Raw genomic sequence first — 18,932 nt, forward strand, 5'->3', positions numbered from 1 at the left:
AGTGGGGTTGTAGCTCGTACCAGCACGCAGGTTGCTGCAAAGCTCCCTGTGCAGTGCTCTGCCAAGCTTTGCAACCTATGATGATGGTCCCTGAGCTTCCATCTATAGGTAGGTACCTTCGTAGTATTGCTAGTAACTCACAGCAGGAAGTACACATAGCAAGAGCAGGTGAGCCAAGGCAAAGCTGGCAGGTACCTACCTACCGGTAGGTGCCGCTGCTAAGGCATGATGTCAGCAGCGGCAAGTCGCTGAATTACTGCGACTAGAAGGTGGGGAACAGTTGACAGTGGAGTTTGAGCGGGAACTGGACTGCTAAAATTTGTATGACTGATGATGACATCAATGTTTTTTTGGCGGAGGTTGACTTTTACACCGTCGCGCAACTGCTGCTCTCTTTGCTAACTATTTTTTCTGGAATATTGTTCTGCCAACAACAAAGTGCCGACTTCCCTGGTTTAAATTTTCCATGTCCCGCAGTACACCTTCTATGGATTACTATTTGATAAGTCAGCCAGCAAATTTTAGTAATGTGGAACCGAGTACTGGATGGTAAACAAGCTAGCTTGCAAGGTACTACAAATAGCTAATCCACCAGTTCGGCCCTTATATCCGCGCGTTCATATTGGCCGTCATATTTTGCGGAGCAGGGATTTCTTTGAACATCGAATGCATCCCTGCCTACCATTTTCGGCAAATTCCGATGCGTATACCGTATTTTGAGGTTTGAGATGTGTGCACACTATAGAGTAGCGCTGACCGTCATCATCCATTTTGCTTGGCAAGAAGCGGAGAGGATCGCACGTTTTCTTCAGTAGGCAACGATGGACACATCGAAATCAACCCCAGTCGCCTTGGCAAATTGACCACCCGTGGAGCAGCAGCATGTCGGCATCTATGGTGGAGGCTCGGGAGATGCAGACAGTGGATCGTACCAGCGAAATCTGACCAGGTTTTACAAATCCCACGCATGTCGTCAATACTTTGTTTCTGTCTGCTTCTCCGCTGAGACAGCCTGTGAGATCTAGGATGGATAGAGAAAATTTTCTACCATACAGCTAAACCGGAAAGGTCATGTCAAGATCCGGTCTTTCCGTGTTGCTGACCGCAACAGCTCCGCGCAGGGTTAGCGCACGACATGGTCGTGGGGACAAGTAAAAAAAAAAAAAAAAAAAAAAAAAAAAGAAAAAAAAAAAGCTCTAATGCCGACAAACGAAAACCCGCCCTCTCTGGCCACGGAATGCCAATTCTATCAGGTAATTGCTATTTACAGATCAAGATCAGCAGCATGGACCAAGGCTTGCATCCACTTCGGCAGCAGGGAATCTGGTTGCCTTGGAAAAAGGTAGCTGCGCAAGTATATAAACAACTCAGCTCCTCGAGACTGTCTGCATTTCCACGTCTCCTGTCTTTTATCTGATTACGCCAGTCCTAGGCCCAGACCACCCTCCTCTTCGTTCCTCGTCATAGATCGGGCCAAGACAAAAAAAAAATCTACGTAACCATGAGGCAAGCCACTGTAGCAGCAACCCTCGCCCTGCTAGGCAGTGCCTCGGCGGCATCTACGCTGTTCAACGGTGGCACTATCGTGGCCTTTGACGGCGAGACGCAGGGTCTCCGCGTCGTGCGCAACGGCTCCCTGCTCGTGACGGACGACCGCATCGCCGGCATCTACACGAGCCCGCCCGCGGCGCAGCATAACTCGTCCTCGGTCGAGGTCGTCGACGCCACCGGTAAGATCATCACGCCGGGCTTTATAGACACGCACCGCCACGGCTGGCAGACGGCATTCAAGACGCTGGGCTCCAACACGAGCTTGACCGAATACTTTGGCCGGTACGGCGAGTTCGCGTCGGCCTCGCAGTGGGACGCCGACGATGTCTACATCTCACAGCTGGCCGGCCTCTACGAGGCCGCCAACGCTGGCGTCACAACCTCGCTCGACCACGCCCACTCCACCTGGGACAAGGCCACCAGCGAGGCCGGACTCAAGGCCAGCGTGGACAGCGGCTCGCGTGTCTTTTACGCCTTCACCTTCCACAACACCACCGCCTCCGAGACCCCGGAGCTTCTCCAGATCTTTAGGGACATCGCCGACGAGGGTTACTACCAAGGCACCCCGACGACGCTGGGCATCGCCTACGATGCTTGGGGACCCAACCCCGATCGTAATGAGGTTGACTCCATCATGAAGCTGACCGAGTAAGTTACCCTCGATGCCTTGAAATGGTTGCCTGGGCTTGTTGTTACGTGAACCCATCCTAACACTGAAAACCAGGGATTACAACATCTCCGTGATCACAACCCACTCGCTAGGAGGACCTTGGGGAAGTAAGTAAAACCCACCTTCTGCATACCTCGACACAACCACGCACACGCCCACGGAGATACTGATCATCCAAAAAAAAAAGTCACCAACTCCCCCTCGGACATCGCCGGCCTCGGCTACCTCAACATCAGCACACCCATCGTCTTCTCGCACGGCTCGTTCCTGACCGCCGGCGACGCGACGCTGCTGCGCGAAACGAACCAGTACATGTCCATCACTCCCGAGTCCGAGATGCACTACGGACACACGCACCCAAGGAGCCACTTGATCCAGGACCAGGCCGCGCTGGGCGTCGACACGCACTTCACCTTCAGCACCGACATACTTACGCAGGCGCGCATCTGGCTGCAGCAGGCCCGGTACGAGGAGTCCGAGGACGTGCTGGACCAGTGGCGCCTGCCGCTCAACAACCCCATGAGCACTGATCAGGCCTTCCTGCTCGCCACGCGCAGTGGAGGGTTGGCCCTGCGCCGCGAGGACCTGGGCGTGATTCGCGAGGGTGCCAAGGCCGACCTGGTCGTCTGGGACGGCGACTCGCCCGCCATGCTTGGCTGGCTGGACCCAGTCGCCGCCGTCATCCTGCACGCCAGCGTTGGTGACATCGAGTCCGTCATGGTCGACGGCAAGTGGGTCAAGAAGGACAGGAAGATGGTTGTTGGCGACTACGCCGACGTCAAGCGCCGCTTCCTCGCCACCGCCAAAAAGATCCAAGACATCTGGGTCAACACGCCCCTCCCGACCCCGGAGGAGCTACAGACCATGTTCTCGTTCCCCCTGGCGCGCGCCAACCAGCTTGACGTGAAGAGGGGTGAGGGCGACGGGTACGGCGAGAACCACTTTGAGTAGTACCAATTGATGAGGATATGTATTATGTGTTTTCTAGTCTAATCTCGACAGTATATCTTTAGCGCTTAGTAATCTTAATCAAATTCGCTGAATGTGAAAGGGGCAGGCACTCAGTGGAATGAATGTAACAAAACTTCGCTGAGTGTATTTGACGCAACTGAAGCTTCATTTGGAGCTGGAACGACCCCCAGAAACATTAGTATTGACCTTCTCTTTGCTTTCCCCCTTTCCATTCGCCTTCTTGCTTTTTGGCTCGTGTGGTTTCTCCTCGTCCTTCTTCTGCACCACGGGAATCTGTTGAGTTTTCCTTTGAGCAGCCCATCCACTGGAGCAGCAATGGTCCATGCAGATCACTGCTCCAAGTTCACATAACCGCTTCGATGCGACACAACACGGTCTGGGATCCGTGCTTGTCCATCGCAAAATCTCTTCAGCAGCAAGTTTTGGCAAGTTTAGATCCGCGCTTGGCTCTGGTGGACCAGAATCATCTTTTGCTTCATCGATGCCTTGTTCGCGATCTGCAGCATTTGGATTGCCTACAAAGGCGCCTATGATCTCTTGAGACGGCCCATCGAGAGCAAGTCGCCCCAGATCCTCTGCCAGCTTGTCAACAAATCGATCGCTGCGCCGAGCTCTTTGTTTGTCGGCGATTTCGCGGATGACCTCCAGGGCTAGCAAATCCAAAGAAAGGTAATCGAAGCTCGTTTCGGGCAACTCGTCATGCAAAGCGTAGGCGAGATGTGTAATGAGGAAGGACACAGTGCATGGATCGAGAGTAGAGTTCATGGCAAGGATATCCTCAATGTTGCTTGATTTGCTCATATTGTCAGATTGGTCAGTTTTTGGTCCCTTCTCGATCGCCCGGGTATCTGCATCAATCAGGTTCATTGCATATCTGCCCCTCCTCGTGATTGCCCATACTAGGTCGTCGGGAACTGGACCATGCGGCCCGTTCACTCCAAAGACACGCTTTGGACCAAAAAGTCGACTAAGGTACCCGATTCGTATCGGTTTGTCTGGGTCCCAGCTTTGTGCTGTAGCTGTTGTTTTGGAGTCATGCTCCTCTTGGTTCTCCGTTGCGCTTTTTTCGGTTTCTTGCTTCTGATCTGAATCCTGGCCCTGCTTCTGGCTCTCCTTGCGCTGTGGTGCCTGGCTTGAGCTGTCTCCCATAGCCTTCTGCTTGTCCAGTTCCGGTTTCGAGGACTCTGGATGGTCCTTGTCATTCTTGGCTTCCTCGGATGTTCCGGTTGCTTTCATTCCTGTTCTTTCAAGTATGACGTCCTTCGATCTGGTAATTGTGTACGATATGCGATGAACACGGTCAAAATGTTTACGAACATACTCGGAGGTCTCGGCCAGTGAATAAAACTTGGTAGAGGCAATCATGGCCTTCTCCTTCGCAAACACCAAGACACGAGAGATCTCGGAGTCCTGGGCCGAAGCGTCGAGCGACGAGGCCTAGTCTTTCTGCTCTGCATCCAAACCAAGGAATGCTCCCGATGACCGGAGAGCAAGTGCCATGTCGAGGTCTAGCCACGTCCCAGGAGCTAAGAGCTTGTCGCGACAAAGAGACTGGTAGAGTCGTGCTACAAAACCGAGTGCTCCTGTGTCAACGGCACAGTTGCTACCAATATCACAGAGACCCATCCGTGTGCGATGTATCCACGTGCCGACAAATAAGGGATGCCTTTCTGTCAGAACATCCTTCGACATCCCTGCTTTGGTAAGTACTTCTTTGAATGGATTCTCATGATCCCAGACTCGTGAATGGGCTTTGATGAATTCGATACCGTGCATAATCCTGTATGTCAACTGCTTTCCCGACACCCTGGCAGACGCGGTAACTTCGGCCGAGAAGACTGATTCGAGTGACATTCGTCTGAAGAGGTCCAGGGAATCAGCCGGCTTTTTGAGCATGCCAAGTAACCGTAACAACTTCATGATGTCAATGTAAATCGAACCTGCCAAGCTTGCTGATAACGGGTGCACATGCTCGCTGAATTGCCAGAGCTGGATGAAAGCCGACGTCAACTCGTCAAATTCGGCATGGGCCCAATCATCAGTGGATAAAATAAACGAGATGCCTCCGAAAACCTCAAGCAGGGTGGCACAGTCCTCTTTTAGCATGTTGATCGGATCGGTTGGGGGATTTGAAGGAGAGAAGCGGCCTTGTTTTCCGAGATACAAAATAACGGTATCGGAGTTCTGCCTGTAAGACTTTTGCTAGACCGCCCAGGCATGTACAGTCTGCATCAGACAATAGTCTTTGATTCTGTAAAGGATCTCCAGTCTCTGCTCTCGACTCGCATCCTTGTTGAACGGAAGTGCCATTTGCGCAGCAAGTCTGGCCCTTTCGAAGGCTAGATGATGCGAGCTGGTAAATCTCAAAGCAGGCATTACGGCCATCATCTCGGATTCCATCAGCCCAGCCAACTGTATCGCCACGTTTGTGGCCATTGTGACGGAGGTCAGCGATAGGTAGCCCCGAGCGAACTTTTTCCAGAGACTCCGGACTTCTGCTCGGATCTCGTTGAACTCGCGGAGGAGTATCGCATGCACAAAAAATGCATCCTCATCCGAGCGCTCCCACTCGGCCTCGTACTCTGGTACCTCCATTGACGCAGCAGCGGCCGATACTGGTCGCTTCATCGATCCCGGATCCAGTTCAAACGCCATAATGATCTTGTAGCTGTTGAGAGAGTCTCCGATGAATCCATCCGCATCGAGGTCTGGAAATTCTCGGACTGAGGTTAGATATCCGCGGACAGTCAGTAGCGCGGGTGTAAGGATGCTCTTTTGAGGCCCTGGGCTTTCACCAGGATAGCCATTCGAGTTGACAAAGTAAGTCGCCATTATGGTCCGGGTGCTGATAAGACGTTGGAGAGCATTGATTAAATACTGCGGTATGTCTGGTGCCGTGATATTATGAGATAAGAAACTGGCCAAGGGTACAAAATCGACAACGGCGAGGACGGGGCGGTCTGAATCCTCAAATCGCTACTCCTTTGGATTTCTGGGGGTTGACAGCTTTGCTTTATCATAGTCGTGTTCCAAAGCGGTTTTCACGAGCCATGTTGCAACGGTGTCGGCATCGTCTCTGTATTGGCGGAAGATGCTCGTCATTGAGCGGGGAAGCCTAGTGTGAGCCATTGTTCAGAGTGTCAATATGGATAGTGAATAAAGTATTCCGTGATTTTATTAACGAAAGTGTCAAATGTATGGTTTGCCAAACACTTGAGCGACTGACAGATAAAATATTGCCAGGACAAGTGATTGTTACACATCATCAGTTGGATGCTTGGAGACAACAAGCGAACGCTCGTATCGGTCGCCCGCCCATGAAGAGCTGGTTGTTGGTGGGGCTGCAAGCTACTAACGGGTGACCCCGTGCATCCTTGCTAACCAATCAATCACGTCACAACCCAGGGGTCCCAGGCTGAGGTAAGGCATAGATAGCATGGATCAGGCTAGTTGCATGTTAGTGCCGAAAGCCACAGCGCCGTGGCGTTAGCGTGCGTCCTTAGTCGTGCCGAGAGTTTGCCCCCGTTGAAGAGCCGACAGCTCGAATTCAAGACGACCAAACTTCACAACGTTTAGAATCAACAGTCACCACAACCAACCACACAACAAGTCATCCTCAACCATCGCCCATCACCGAAACTCCGATCAACATACTAAACCAAAACAACACAATGTCACCATCAACAAGAACACTCACCCTGCTGACCCGCAACCTTGTCGCCCGACCCCTAACCACCAGCCGGCCCGCCATGCGTCCGACCCCAACAACCCGCACAATCGCCCGCGCCTCGTCCACCTTCAACCCCGGCCCGTCCCCACCGCGTCTGCCCGCCGAGCAGCAAGCCGAATTCGAGCGGCTGCAGCGCGAAGCCTCGGTCGCCGACTTCTCTTCCACCACTCCCGCCGTGTCCGAAGCGCCGCGGCCTGTCCAGGTCGAGGACGCCGCGACCAACAACGGCGCGGCGGCTGCGACCTCGGGCGGCATACGCAAGGGCGCGCCGCCCGAGTTCGAGGGCGAAGTCAACCCCAAGACCGGCGAGGTCGGCGGCCCCAAGAACGAGCCGCTGAGGTGGGGCGCCGCTGGGGATTACAGCTTCAATGGGCGCGTTACGGACTTTTGAAAAAGAAAATGGGGGGAAGGAAAGGGCTTCATAAGGGAGGGGCGCTCCTCCTGCGCTTTTAATTAGGGGACTTGGAAAACAAGACGGCGGATATTGTGCTTCGACATAGCCAGGCGCATTATTAGGGTGGAGAGGTTAGACTGACATCTTCCGACGATTGTCTTATCCGACCAAGAGGTTTGCCCCAGGGAAGCCGTGTAGGATTAAGCAACATAGACATAGCGAAGTACGCGGCCCATGAAATTTGAGGGGGTTAGAATTGTACAAATAGCGACAACATTATGCAATCACAGAGGAGTGGATATGTGTTTGGATCGCCTAGAAGGGTATATAATTCAGTCTGATCGATCGACAAGACATAAACTACAAGACTATGATAATCTAAAAACATGGTGGATCCCGCTATCAAAAAATTAAGTAATCGTCGTGGTAGTATCGCTTTTTCTTCGCGCATTCCAAGACCAAGACAACAATGCCTTCTATGGTCTGTCTGTATAGCAAGTTCTGAAGTAGAAAAAATCTTTGCATAACCTTCATTCCCAAACTCGACGTAGCTGGGTAGGTATCTGTCCAAGGTCAAAGGCTGCCCGTGAGCAGATGCCCAGTCAGAATGGACTATTTCAGGGCCTGGTAGACGCCAGGGCAGGAGACCTGCAAAAGAAGCCCAAGATCTGGCTAAGCTGCCTCAATTCCGACCCTCTGCGGTACAGGTTCGCTTCGCACATCCGACATCGGGAAGTCCTGAACGTCCGCATCGTCCGAGACATTCTCCTTGTTAGAGCCCCGATGCTTGTCCGAATGAGAATCGCCACCATTTTCTTGAGCCCCTGCTCGCTGGAGGCTTCCATTAACGCTTCCGCTCCTCGACTCCAAGCCTTTGGGCGTCGTGCTCAGCTCGACCTCTCTCAGCGCGCGGCTCATGCGCTCACGCCTGGCTGCGCCTCTCAGACGGGACTGGGCTCCGGCGCCGTTGGTAACCCAGCGGATACTCAGAATCTTGAAGCTGAGCCCGTCGTGCGGGGCACAGCGTCCATATTGCGGCTCTCTATTCTCCGTATATGATGGCATGCTACCCCATTGTCTGCTCTTGATGCCGAATCGCACCGTCGATGCATACATCTGCAGCTTGGGGAGGATCAATAGGGTGACGTGAAGGTCTTTATTGGGTGGGACGTTGACGGGCCCCGTCTTGAGCGGGGCGTCGAGAAAGTCGGGCGTCGGCAGGTTCTCGCTCGTGACATGCTGCGCTTGCTTCTTGCCCCTCCCAGCTGCCGGGGGCTCCTCGGGATACAGCCCAAGCATGTCAACGTCGACATCTTCTGGCCATTCGCCACGGAACCATCCGCCATGAACACATGCGGCAACCACATCCGAGTCATCCGTGTAGACATCTGTCCCCCACAAAGCCCGGCGTGCCGTGATCTCCTCGCGTGCCTCGGGCAGCAGATGTGCCTTGCTGACCTTCATCGTCAGGGTGCAGTTCTCCTTGTCCTTGATCAAGCTCCAGGGCAGCGGTTTCGGCGTCGATTTGAACGGTGCCTTGGGCGGGCGGCCCGTTATGGGGTCGTGTAAACGTGCAGGCTCTAGTGCTACCTCGTATAAAACATCGCCAATGTGTCGTCGCGGCTTATCTGCCACACTTTCGAGAACAGCCTGCGAGCTGATGATTTGTTTTGGTTTCGATATGACAGTCACAACAGGACTAGCCGGTGCTTGACCTCCCGGAGGCTTTGCTTGTTGTGGCCTCGGTGGCGCGTGATGGTGGTGATGATGTACGTGCCCAGGGGTTGGTGATGGAACGTTGCCGACACCTTTGACTGTTTTGAATGGCGTGGTACCGGCGATCCCGTGCTGATCTCCAGCGTGGGCGTGGTGGTGGTGATGATGACTAAAACCAAAGCGTCAGCGTCTGCTTCGCGACACAAAAAATCACGTTGGCGAATGATTTGAACTTACTGATGATGGTGATGGTGACCATGGGCGTTTGTTTTTGGTCGCTTGCCGCGCCCCCCTACTGGCGTTTGCCTCCCATCCTCTACTGCCCGCATGATGTCCTCGTCCTTGACCTTTGATCGGCGCTTGTTTTTAGACCCTTCCCTAACCATTTTATTACCGTTGGCGTCCGTCCTGTCCTCAACGGGTGTTCCATCCGAATCGTCTTTCCGAGCCAGTCCGGAGGTGGTAAATGGCAGCTGCGCACCACCAGCCACTGGGCTCGAAAGCGAACCCACTCCACTGCCGATACCGGAAAACATCCTGCCAAACTCGCTCTTGATTCCAGGCTCTCCTGCGGGGCCCTGCATCTGTGACTGGGCTCCCTGCACCGCCTGAGGCAATGGAGACAAACGGCCCTTTCGATTTATCTCCTGGACGGTGAGCAGGCTTCTTGGTTGATCGCGCTGCGCCGTTGGTGTCAAACCCTCGGGGGCTTGAGGTCGGTTGCGAGGCGAGTCATACATGAGCCCGCCAGGCCCAGTCGAATAGGCAACTGATGGACGTGGTGGTTGCTCGTCGGCTGGATTAAGGTGAGGTGGCGGTCCCTGTTGGTGGTGATGATGCGGTGCGGCATGTCGCTGTCGCTCGGGTGAATCGAAAGGTTGTGCGTGCGGGTGTGACGGGCCTCGCTCTCCTGGAGCCATCACGGCTGGGGTTTGAGAAGGATGCGAAGTTGGTGGAGGATGATCCATCGGGTGTTGTCCTTGGTATGGTCCCGCGTGTGGTCCATATGGTGGTCCTGTCGACGGAGGATAGTCGGGGTGACGAGGAGGTGGATGACCTGCGGGATCATAAGGCCTAGACTGCTCGTACTGGTGCCGTTGCCACCCCTCCTCACGCGGGTCGGGCTGGCGACCATATGAAGGCCCTGGAGGCCCCGGGGGCCCCCTCGGTCCGCCGCCATGTCCGTATTCTGGATGCCCGGGAGGGGGCCTCCCAAGCTCGCCATTGCGTTCTCGTCGCTCAAGTTCCCGCCGCTCCATCTCTTGCCTCTCGTAGTTTCGTCTCTCTATCCCTCTACGCTGCTCGCGGTCGCGAAATTCCATCTCTTGACGATCTCTCTCGTGACGGTCACGGAAATGCATCTCCCTCTCATGCTGTTCTCGCTCCATTCGCTCGCGCTCGGCCAGATATCTGGCATCTTCGTAGTTGGACACCCTGATGGGGCGTTCGGGATTATACTCGCCCGAAGGCGGGGGCTCTTCACGTCGTTGGTACATGGGATCGTGCGGTGGAGGGCCGGGTCGACCAGGTTCCATTTGGCGGCCAGGAGGCATATTGTTGTACATTTTAGGTTGACTGCTCGGTCGCGGCGGACCTTGATGCATTCTTCCTGGCTCCCTCCCCGGCTCATTCATCGGTGGTGGTGGTGGTCCTCGGCGGTATTCTTGCGGAGTGCCATACCGTTGAACCTCGGGTGTAGGATACATGCCTTGGGGGGAGGCTACGGCACTATTCCGAGGATCTCGCGAATCCGCCCTCACGTCGTATGGTCGTTGATGATCTGGGGTCTGGGGTCGACGGTACTGCTGATATTCGCTAGGGTGCATCCGCGGAGAGGCGTGAACTGGACTCGCGTAGTTGGGACCTGCTGACATGGGTCCGCTTGTGGGAGGTGGCTGTTGAGGCTGGTATTGGGGTTGTGCACCAGAATCCCTTCCAGGAGCAGGACCACCAAGCATGGAAGATATCGACATGCTGCTGTTTGTACTTCCAGATCTTGTCATGGGGTTGATGGCTGGCAGCTCGCGACCGTTGGCGAAGCCTGTTTGGTTGTTTACCGAAACGGGAGGTGGTCTCGGAGGGGGGAGACTGTAGCCCATCTGATGATTATTCGGGCCATTGTTGTGCTGTGGTGGTGAGTTTGGAGGCGGCATCGATCGTTGGACGCCTGACGCGCTCGGATGCCTCGAGTGGCCTTGTGGTGGTGGATGTGGTGCAGGCTCGTTGGCGTAAGCTGGGCGCGACTGCGGAAAGAAGTGTGGGTCGGACGGACGTCGTTGATGATGACTCGGATGGTCTTGGTAAGCCGATCCGTTCGGCGGCGGTGGAGGAGGACCGGAGGGAGGATGCGACGTGGGAGCAAAGCCACCCTGAGGAGGAGCCGATGTGCTGGGCGGGAAGGGAGAGCGGTTGAAGAGCGGCGACGGGTTGCGCTGTGAGAATGGATGATTTGGCGGTGGCTGCCTTGGCTCCATGGCGGGCGACAAAGCTGCCGGGAGGTTGGGTGCCGAACAAAACGAAAGCTGTTTGTTTGAAACGGCGCTCGCGTCGAGTCGCCGGCCTGCAGCGAGGCTTGAACCTGAGGGTGGTTTTAGAGAATATTAATTCAGAACACGTCGACTAGTAAATGCTGCTTGCAGATGAATAATGTCGTGAGCGACGAGTTAAGGTGGTGGAGCAAGATTGGGAAGCAGTTGGCAGTTCGAGGGAGCTCTCAAATTTTCGGTTTCCCCTGGGGAAAGGGACGAGCGCAAAAAGCCTGGCACGCTCGGGCGGCAGGGGACGCCATGCAAGGTTGCAATCTAGCGCAAGCTCGTGATCCACATCGGGTCGGGAGAGGCAGGTCGACCACGGTTAATCCGACACCCTAGTCCACGTTTACTCCGCACCACAGTCCTACCCCTGGACGTCACCAATCTGTCATACCGTACCGCACCTTTTGTTGTACAGCTATCTCAAAACAGTGACGTTTCGCAGAACCCTCTCGAGAGCTTAGCCGGTAAAATGTGGATGAGGGGAGTTTTTGTGTATCCAGATCTTTTGTTGGACAGACAAACAGTCAAAGATCAGTTGATTCCTATTCTAATAAATTCTTTTCGGATGACTCCCCTAACATAAAGCAGAAGGATTGGAAGAAAATACCCCGGGCCAGCTTCCTGAAACAAAGTGAGCTGACGAAGTATGTTGCATTCTGGACCAGCATTCAAATGTCTTCGTCATTACAGAAGCAACCAAAAATAAAAACAATGAAAGTAACCATGGCTAAGGTATTTATAAAGTACCTAGGTACCTAACAAAGGGACCTAACGCTAAACAACCGGATTAATTTTAGCACTATTTGCGCAAGCTCTATCACAAGCGCGTTGTTGGTGGACGAATCAGGACCCTCAGACACGGTCGTCAGCGCGAAGAACTGCTTGTCTCTGTTACAGAGAAAGTTCAGATCGCCTTTGGACCGTTTTTTTTTTTTTTTTTTTTTTTTTTTTTTCTTGCCACCACCACCCTTCATGCCAGTCCTGCGCCAGGTGCATTTCGCGACCAGACCAGCCATTCGTCTGTGCGGGATGGCGGCGTGGTGGGTTGGCGACAAGAGGGCGCCGCAGATTATACGGTGGAACGCGACCCTGGGCGGCATAACGTACAGCAGCTGTAATACCAAGGACACGCCTTCGTTTCCTCTGGATCCGCCAAACGTTTTGGACGTGGCTCAGAAGCCGCGCAATGGGACTTCGTTGACGGGGCAAGGGTGGTGGAATTCCAAGACGACTGCTTTTTTTTTTTTTTTTTTTTTTTTTTTTTTTCTGCTTGCCACCACCACCCTTCATGCCAGTCCTGCGCCAGGTGCATTTCGCGACCAGACCAGCCATTCGTCTGTGCGGGGAAGCGGCACAAGTGCGCTCGGCACGCTAAACTGAATCAAGACTCTTGGGTTTTTCCCTTGGCCCCCCTCCCTTGCTGGCAAAAAAATAATAATAATAAAAACAGCTGCAAGGACTGTAACATTTGACTCGTCTCACCGCCTTTGGGTCATCCGATCTGATTTTCATTTCAATACAATGTCGTAACGAAAAACACAGGGCGCGTCTAGAGACGTATTTTTATTGCTGCCCTCTTGCAGAGTCGCAAACTTTTTGGTCGTATCGGATTGAATCAGCGCAAACAAATATCTCTCCAACGCCTGACCCCGTTGCCCATTTATGTACATTTTTAGGGCGTTGCAAGACGACATTAGACCCTTTTTTTAATCAAGTATCAAGGAACTGGCTGATTCGCTACAAAAAAAAACACTAAAAAAAAAAAAACTAAAGAAAAAATTCTATCTCCAAATGATGCAAATAAAATTGCCCGCACCGGCGGAACTTAACCGGTTTGCCCGCCAGTCGCCGATCGCGCACACCAATCACTAATGCCAGTGGGGAATGCGAGGTAGTCTTGGTAGTGTCGCTTGACTTGCAGTGCAAGGATTAATCATAACGTGCTTGGTTGTCTTAGTACCGCGGCTAAGAGTCCAGATCCGTTCTTTGCGCCATTCATTCGATTCAGGTTAGTTATATAAGCTGAACAAATTCTCTACCCCGTTAAATCAGCCGAAGGGTAACTAACCCTTGACTCGTCCAAGTCGTGAATAGGCATGCGTCACCCTATTTGACTACCTTACCTAGGTAGGTATTTAACAGCAGTGGGTGCACCAGTATTCATTCCAGCATGTTCCTCGCTGCTGTCACGCTTTCAACACTCCCTCGAGTTCGCCCGTCTGAATAATATCTCAAAGGATAAACACCAATTTCGGAACCGAGTCCCATCCTACGCGCCTCACGCGCCAGTCTGCCGTAGGTGCCCGAATTGTTGATTCAAGGTCCTGCCCCAGACGTCGACATGATGCTATATGAGTTGCGTGCCAATTGGAGTCCCCAGTTCGCTCTGGGCAACTGCTTCGACCCTTGAACGAACACCATGAGCGACTGGAACCTGCCAACTGGGCGTGTCCCGCCGCATGTGGCACAGGGCTGTTGTTGGCGACGTTCCGGAGGTTACAGGTATTGTATGGCCGGCTGCAGTTGGCGGTTCGAAATCAGCACGATGTTGGAACGAAATATGGCTGAAAATTGGAGCTTCTCGAAGTTGAATGCTACGAATCTCGTTTGCACTGAATTGCTGCTGAGGTAACCTCCTGCTGCACCATCTATTGCTGCCAGGGCCTCAGCCAAGTCACCGTGAAGGGTGGCGCGCTTTCATATCTCGAAGATTGAATTGTAGACCAGTTCCATGCTTCCCTCAGATTAACCACTGTATTGATGTCCCGCACTCTGACCCTAGACTTCCCTCAGGAAGACGCCACTCATGGTTAGAGGAAGTGATGGCGAGTTTACCTCAAGAATAGCATGGCTGTAGTGAAGTCGTCTTCGACAATCGTCCAATTCTCCGAAAACATTCGTCACTTTTTGACCGTTCTACCAGATATAGAGATCCTGAAAGAGAGGTCATACTTGGGCGCAAGTCCAACGGAAGGGGCAGACTATCCGTATCAGCAGTGTCGCCAGTGTGAACTTTCTGTTCGTAGTATGTGCCGGTGGAGTTTATGTGGGACACTCCATCAATAAGAACTTCTTTGTCGGTATCTCTTGGCCAGTAATAATGGCAGAGATTCGTCTAATTGTCAGTCATTTATGTAAAATACCATCCAAGTTCACCTCAGACACCTTGGTCCGGTCAAAAAAAAGCGTAAGTGTTTAGCTAGTCAGGTGAAAGAAACTTGACCAATGGAAGAGGGTAATGTTTGCTATCCGTCCATTACTGCCATGGGGAAATGATCGGACCACCAGGTTCTGGAAGAAAACAAATATAGGATAGTCACAAAGTCAGGCACAAACGATCAGCAAAACCTGGCTAAAAGGCATGGCACGCTCTATCTACAAGGATATTTGTACCGTAGATTCATTGGTCTGTTCTTTTTTTTTTTTTTTTTTTTTTTTTTTTTTTTCCTAAGGAGCCGATGTCAAAAGTCAATCTCATCCAAGTGGCTGGGCAGGGACCAAGTACGCCAAGGTAAATACCCCGCAAGTTGGTAGATGGGGATGGACACTCACGAAACCTTGTATTGTTTAAGCAAGGAGGTACGGACTGTGCCGTAGCGCAGAAATACCTACTAATGTGTACTGCATTCACTGCCTAGAGAGATTTGAGGAGACCAAGATGAGCTATCAAGCGGTGGTCATCTTTCATAGACTGATTGTAACCTGTTTGCTAGAGAATGCCGATGTAGGCAAACCTGACACAACTTTTAGAATCAAGAAATCCCTCATTCCTGCCCAAACCATCTCATAACCAAAATCTACCTGACCGACCTATGTGTGTAAAGACATTGCACCGGTTGGTGGGATAAATCCAGATTCAAGAACGGCTGCAAAATACATCTCGGCTAATGAGCTGAACCTCGGTGACACGGTTGTTTGTTTACCCGAGTCATTACTGGCATAGGGCGGAGAAAAAAATCTACAGTTGCACCATCTTCCAGTTCACAGTCTCTCGAAAATCGCAAAAAACAAAACCAGATTCTTGAAAAGCCGATGCGCAGGCCTGAGTCGCTCAAGATCCCCCACGATGTCCACACCAACCCATGCCAGAAGTATCACGGTAGTCAGGTACGGCAACCTTCATTTTCGCCAAAAGATGGGTGTACTTGATCAAGACCGGGAAATACGCCTGAAGTAGGGTGTCATTCCCCATTTTTTCGGGGCCTTTGGGGGACTGCCGTGGTGGTGGTTGTAGATCGATGAGGAGATATTATTCCCCGCATTTGCTGTTATAAAGGAACCATCAACCCTACCGACGTTGTGAAGCAGCTGTGTTGAGATTGCATTGGACTGCTCTCTTTCCTTGTTATCTGGGTTTCCTTTACCATCAAGGTCGATCCCCTCCCCGTTCATCCCAAGATGCAGATCGTCGCATTCATCACCGGCGCCCTGGGACTTTGTTCCGCGGCCATCGCGTCCAACCTTGAGGCTCGACAGCTCACCCCAACGCCATCACTCACGCACCTCTACTCGCTCAACTGCACTTTGGACCCCAAGATCAATGTTGGCGATGGTCCGTATGGAAACCGTGCCGCCATCCCCATTATCGGCGGAACATTCGAGGGGCCCAGGATAAAGGGTAAGTCCACCATAGATGTTATGACTTCGTCTGATGCTTGCATACTTTGTGGTTTTCCCTGTCTTTTCTTCCATTTGTTCTTTTTCTTCGATAGTAGTTTCTCACAGACCTACTCCAGGTACCATCCGTAACCTCGGAGCAGACTGGGGCCTGACTGACAACCGCGGCGTCTTCCACCCCGACACACGGTACGGACTGACCACCGACGATGGTGCCGAGATTTACATTCGAACCTTTGGCTCCAAGCAGTCGACCGGCGGGATCTACCTGCACGGGCTGTACGAGACCGGGTCGGACAAGTACTGGTGGCTGAACGACATCGTCGCCGTTGGCATCTTGGAGAGCGGGACCGGATGGGTGTACATTGACATGTACTACATGACGGATGATGGAGTCAACTTGGTGACCCCATGAAGAAGTAACAATATTTTTTTGTGTAATGAATTTTGAACCCTCCAATTCTGTCTAGACTATGGGCTCTTTTTGCTCAGCTGATAGATAAAAGTAAAGAAAAAGAAAAACATTTGGACCTTTCCGAGACTCCGAATTTGGGACAAAAGTTAAAACCCCTCATGAAAAAAAAGAAGAGAAAAAAAAAATTCATCGCACAGGCCCAGAATGCCTAACCACAGTACCACCCATCGCCTCCGCGACTTGCTCCTGGATCGACCTCCAGTGCTCCTCGAACTGACTCTTGAACACGCCCATGACCGCCCTGTTGCACTCGACAAAGCACTCGTGCGCCACCACCACGTTCTCGGCACCCTCCTCGTCCCCTCCCCTGACGACGACGCCTCGCTTGGACACGATTCCCAGCGCGCCCTCGAGGTACATGTAGACGCCGTCCTCCATGTCCGTCATGACGTACCAGTTGTTGGTGACGGGCTTTCCGGGGACCAGGCGCGCAAACTGCGCCGGTACGGCGTCCTTGACCTCCCAGTATCGCGAAGTGCCCACTATCCGGGAAGCGTAGGGTTCTGGGATCTCCTCGGCCGTGGACTTGCCCGGGTGCGCGGGCAGCTCCGTCACCGAGACGGCAAAGGGGTCTTTGTTGAGCAGCCCGCCGTGGTCTTGCACGACGGCGATGGCCTTGGAGCGGGGCACGCCGCTTATCTCGGTCCAGATTTCGAATTTTGCGGTCGTGCTGAAGACTGCACGGTGGTGTGGTCGTGGTTGTTAATATTAGCCTTTGGCGGTGTTGCTAACTTGACCTCAGCGTGGTAGGGAATGCAAGTAAGCTTACCACCCATTTTGGAGAAAAAGATGTATGCTGCGAGGTGCTGCGGCAGGCAAAAAAAAAAAAAAAAAGACCGGCGGTGAGAGTAGAAGTTTTACGTCTTATGTTGTTGCAACAAGCAAGCGACTATTACTCTCGTCTGCAATCAAAATGCAACTGCTGGTATCTTCATGCAAAGCAAACGGGAGTATCCACGAATAAGAAATTTGCATGCACAACCAAAGAAAAAAAGACGTTTGGTTCGTGCAGGAAATGTGGGCATTATGTACTCGGGAGCAACTTCGGCTGTGGAAATCTTGAAACCTTCTTTATGGCATTTGAGCAGATAGCCGAACTTGAGACTATCCACCTTCCCTACTACCTTGGCCAGAATCTCAACGCCGGCTATTCTGTGCAGATTGGACTGTTCTGCTTTTTCCAGGCGTCATTTTACCTCAGGGCGGAGGGAAACAGGCCAGGAAGTGACGACGAGTAACGTCTGTGCGGACATGATGCAAGTACCGGTCGCCGAATAAGCCTTTGTGGCCTGGCAGAGAGGGGAGAAAACACCAAAAAAAAGATGGGATAAAACCTTGGCCTTGTTCTTAATTTGCTTGAGCTGCTGCGAGCAGAGCCAACAGAGTACGTGTTCGCTGCCAAATGCTAAGAACATGAACGTCATCCATGGTAGCTTTGCAACATAATATTTTCAGACAAAGTGCAAGTAAATGTGCCGAAACTGTTTGATTCTTTTCTACAGCAGTCCCGGCGGTTTTGCATGCTTTTTTTTTTCCTTTTCTCTTTTGTTCTGGAGCTATCATCCCGACCCGGTCTGGCACAAGCAACTTCGGGGTCCCGGAGCCGGGAGTTGTTTCAGGGTCCGACTCACAAAGCTTTTTTTTGGTTCGATGCAGTGACGAAGTAAAAAGAAAGTTACAAAATTCGTGGGTTCAGTATTGGGACAAGTCGAGCAATATCTACCCAATTATCTGCAAAGTTTTGGGAGGAAACTGGACGACTGTTCGCAAGCGACACTCTTACACCGAGTCTGAAATCTGCCAGCGACGAATATGAGTTCAAAGACATCAGCGTCCCCGTTGGAAGCACCGAGATCCCGAGATCACGTACAAGAACCAGAAAAAAGAAAACAAACACAGGGCTCCATCTCAGGTCTTCAGCAAGGTAGCAGATCTAGACTGTCCTCCCATACTACCAGAGAGATGATAAGCTGGATACCTATCTAGCCATAGTATTCAACGGAAGGCGCCCACGGCAACGCCGGCCGCCCAAGTGCTGTAGGTCTACTGCTCGCTTCAGTTCTATTAGTGACCGTTAGCAGATGCCCGAAACAGCCCGTGAGGTTCACGCACTGGCACACATAGGTCAGTTGGGCGGGACTATTTGTCATCCTGCGCTTAACTAGGCCTTAAGGGTGGCAGTATTGAGGGCGGCGGTGGCGCTTGTGGCCGTTTCTTACTGGCTGGTGCCCGTGTGTCTCGTGATGGTTCTTGTTTTGGTACTTGTTTTGGTT

General features: G+C 52.5%; 7 protein-coding genes across 7 annotated transcripts; 3 read left to right on the forward strand and 4 right to left on the reverse strand.

The window, feature by feature from the left end:
* The first annotated feature begins 1,151 nt into the window (after positions 1–1,151).
* PgNI_05449 (uncharacterized protein) lies at positions 1,152–3,236 on the forward strand. Its single transcript, XM_031125480.1, has 4 exons — positions 1,152–1,342; positions 1,427–2,199; positions 2,276–2,328; positions 2,409–3,236. The coding sequence occupies exons 2-4, from the start codon at positions 1,502–1,504 to the stop codon at positions 3,170–3,172; spliced, it is 1,515 nt and encodes a 504-aa protein (XP_030983244.1). The 5' UTR covers positions 1,152–1,342; positions 1,427–1,501; the 3' UTR covers positions 3,173–3,236.
* Positions 3,237–3,337: 101 nt separating this feature from the next.
* Positions 3,338–5,299, reverse strand: PgNI_05450 (uncharacterized protein; the record flags this gene model as incomplete). The annotated part of the gene is made up of 2 exons (XM_031125481.1): positions 3,338–4,603; positions 4,904–5,299. The coding sequence occupies 2 exons, from the start codon at positions 5,297–5,299 to the stop codon at positions 3,338–3,340; spliced, it is 1,662 nt and encodes a 553-aa protein (XP_030981889.1).
* A 96-nt stretch (positions 5,300–5,395) lies between these two features.
* Positions 5,396–6,025, reverse strand: PgNI_05451 (uncharacterized protein; the record flags this gene model as incomplete). The annotated part of the gene is made up of 1 exon (XM_031125482.1): positions 5,396–6,025. The coding sequence occupies one exon, from the start codon at positions 6,023–6,025 to the stop codon at positions 5,396–5,398; it is 630 nt and encodes a 209-aa protein (XP_030981888.1).
* A 739-nt stretch (positions 6,026–6,764) lies between these two features.
* Positions 6,765–11,718, reverse strand: PgNI_05452 (uncharacterized protein). The gene is made up of 2 exons (XM_031125483.1): positions 9,271–11,718; positions 6,765–9,202 (listed from the first exon to the last, which is right to left on the reverse strand). Exons 1-2 carry the CDS (start codon positions 11,505–11,507, stop codon positions 7,990–7,992), a joined length of 3,450 nt encoding a protein of 1,149 aa, XP_030981886.1. The 5' UTR covers positions 11,508–11,718; the 3' UTR covers positions 6,765–7,989.
* Positions 6,865–7,314, forward strand: PgNI_05453 (uncharacterized protein; the record flags this gene model as incomplete). The annotated part of the gene is made up of 1 exon (XM_031125484.1): positions 6,865–7,314. One exon carries the CDS (start codon positions 6,865–6,867, stop codon positions 7,312–7,314), a length of 450 nt encoding a protein of 149 aa, XP_030981884.1.
* Positions 11,719–15,899: 4,181 nt separating the features above from the next.
* Positions 15,900–16,839, forward strand: PgNI_05454 (uncharacterized protein). Its single transcript, XM_031125485.1, has 2 exons — positions 15,900–16,185; positions 16,304–16,839. The coding sequence occupies exons 1-2, from the start codon at positions 15,966–15,968 to the stop codon at positions 16,597–16,599; spliced, it is 516 nt and encodes a 171-aa protein (XP_030981893.1). The 5' UTR covers positions 15,900–15,965; the 3' UTR covers positions 16,600–16,839.
* On the reverse strand, positions 16,786–17,435 carry PgNI_05455 (uncharacterized protein; the record flags this gene model as incomplete). Its single annotated transcript, XM_031125486.1, has 2 exons — positions 16,786–17,336; positions 17,429–17,435. The coding sequence occupies 2 exons, from the start codon at positions 17,433–17,435 to the stop codon at positions 16,786–16,788; spliced, it is 558 nt and encodes a 185-aa protein (XP_030981892.1).
* Between the last annotated feature and the right edge of the window lie 1,497 nt (positions 17,436–18,932).

This window comes from Pyricularia grisea, chromosome I (genome assembly GCF_004355905.1).
Source record: "Pyricularia grisea strain NI907 chromosome I, whole genome shotgun sequence".
NCBI classification, from domain to species: domain Eukaryota; kingdom Fungi; phylum Ascomycota; class Sordariomycetes; order Magnaporthales; family Pyriculariaceae; genus Pyricularia; species Pyricularia grisea.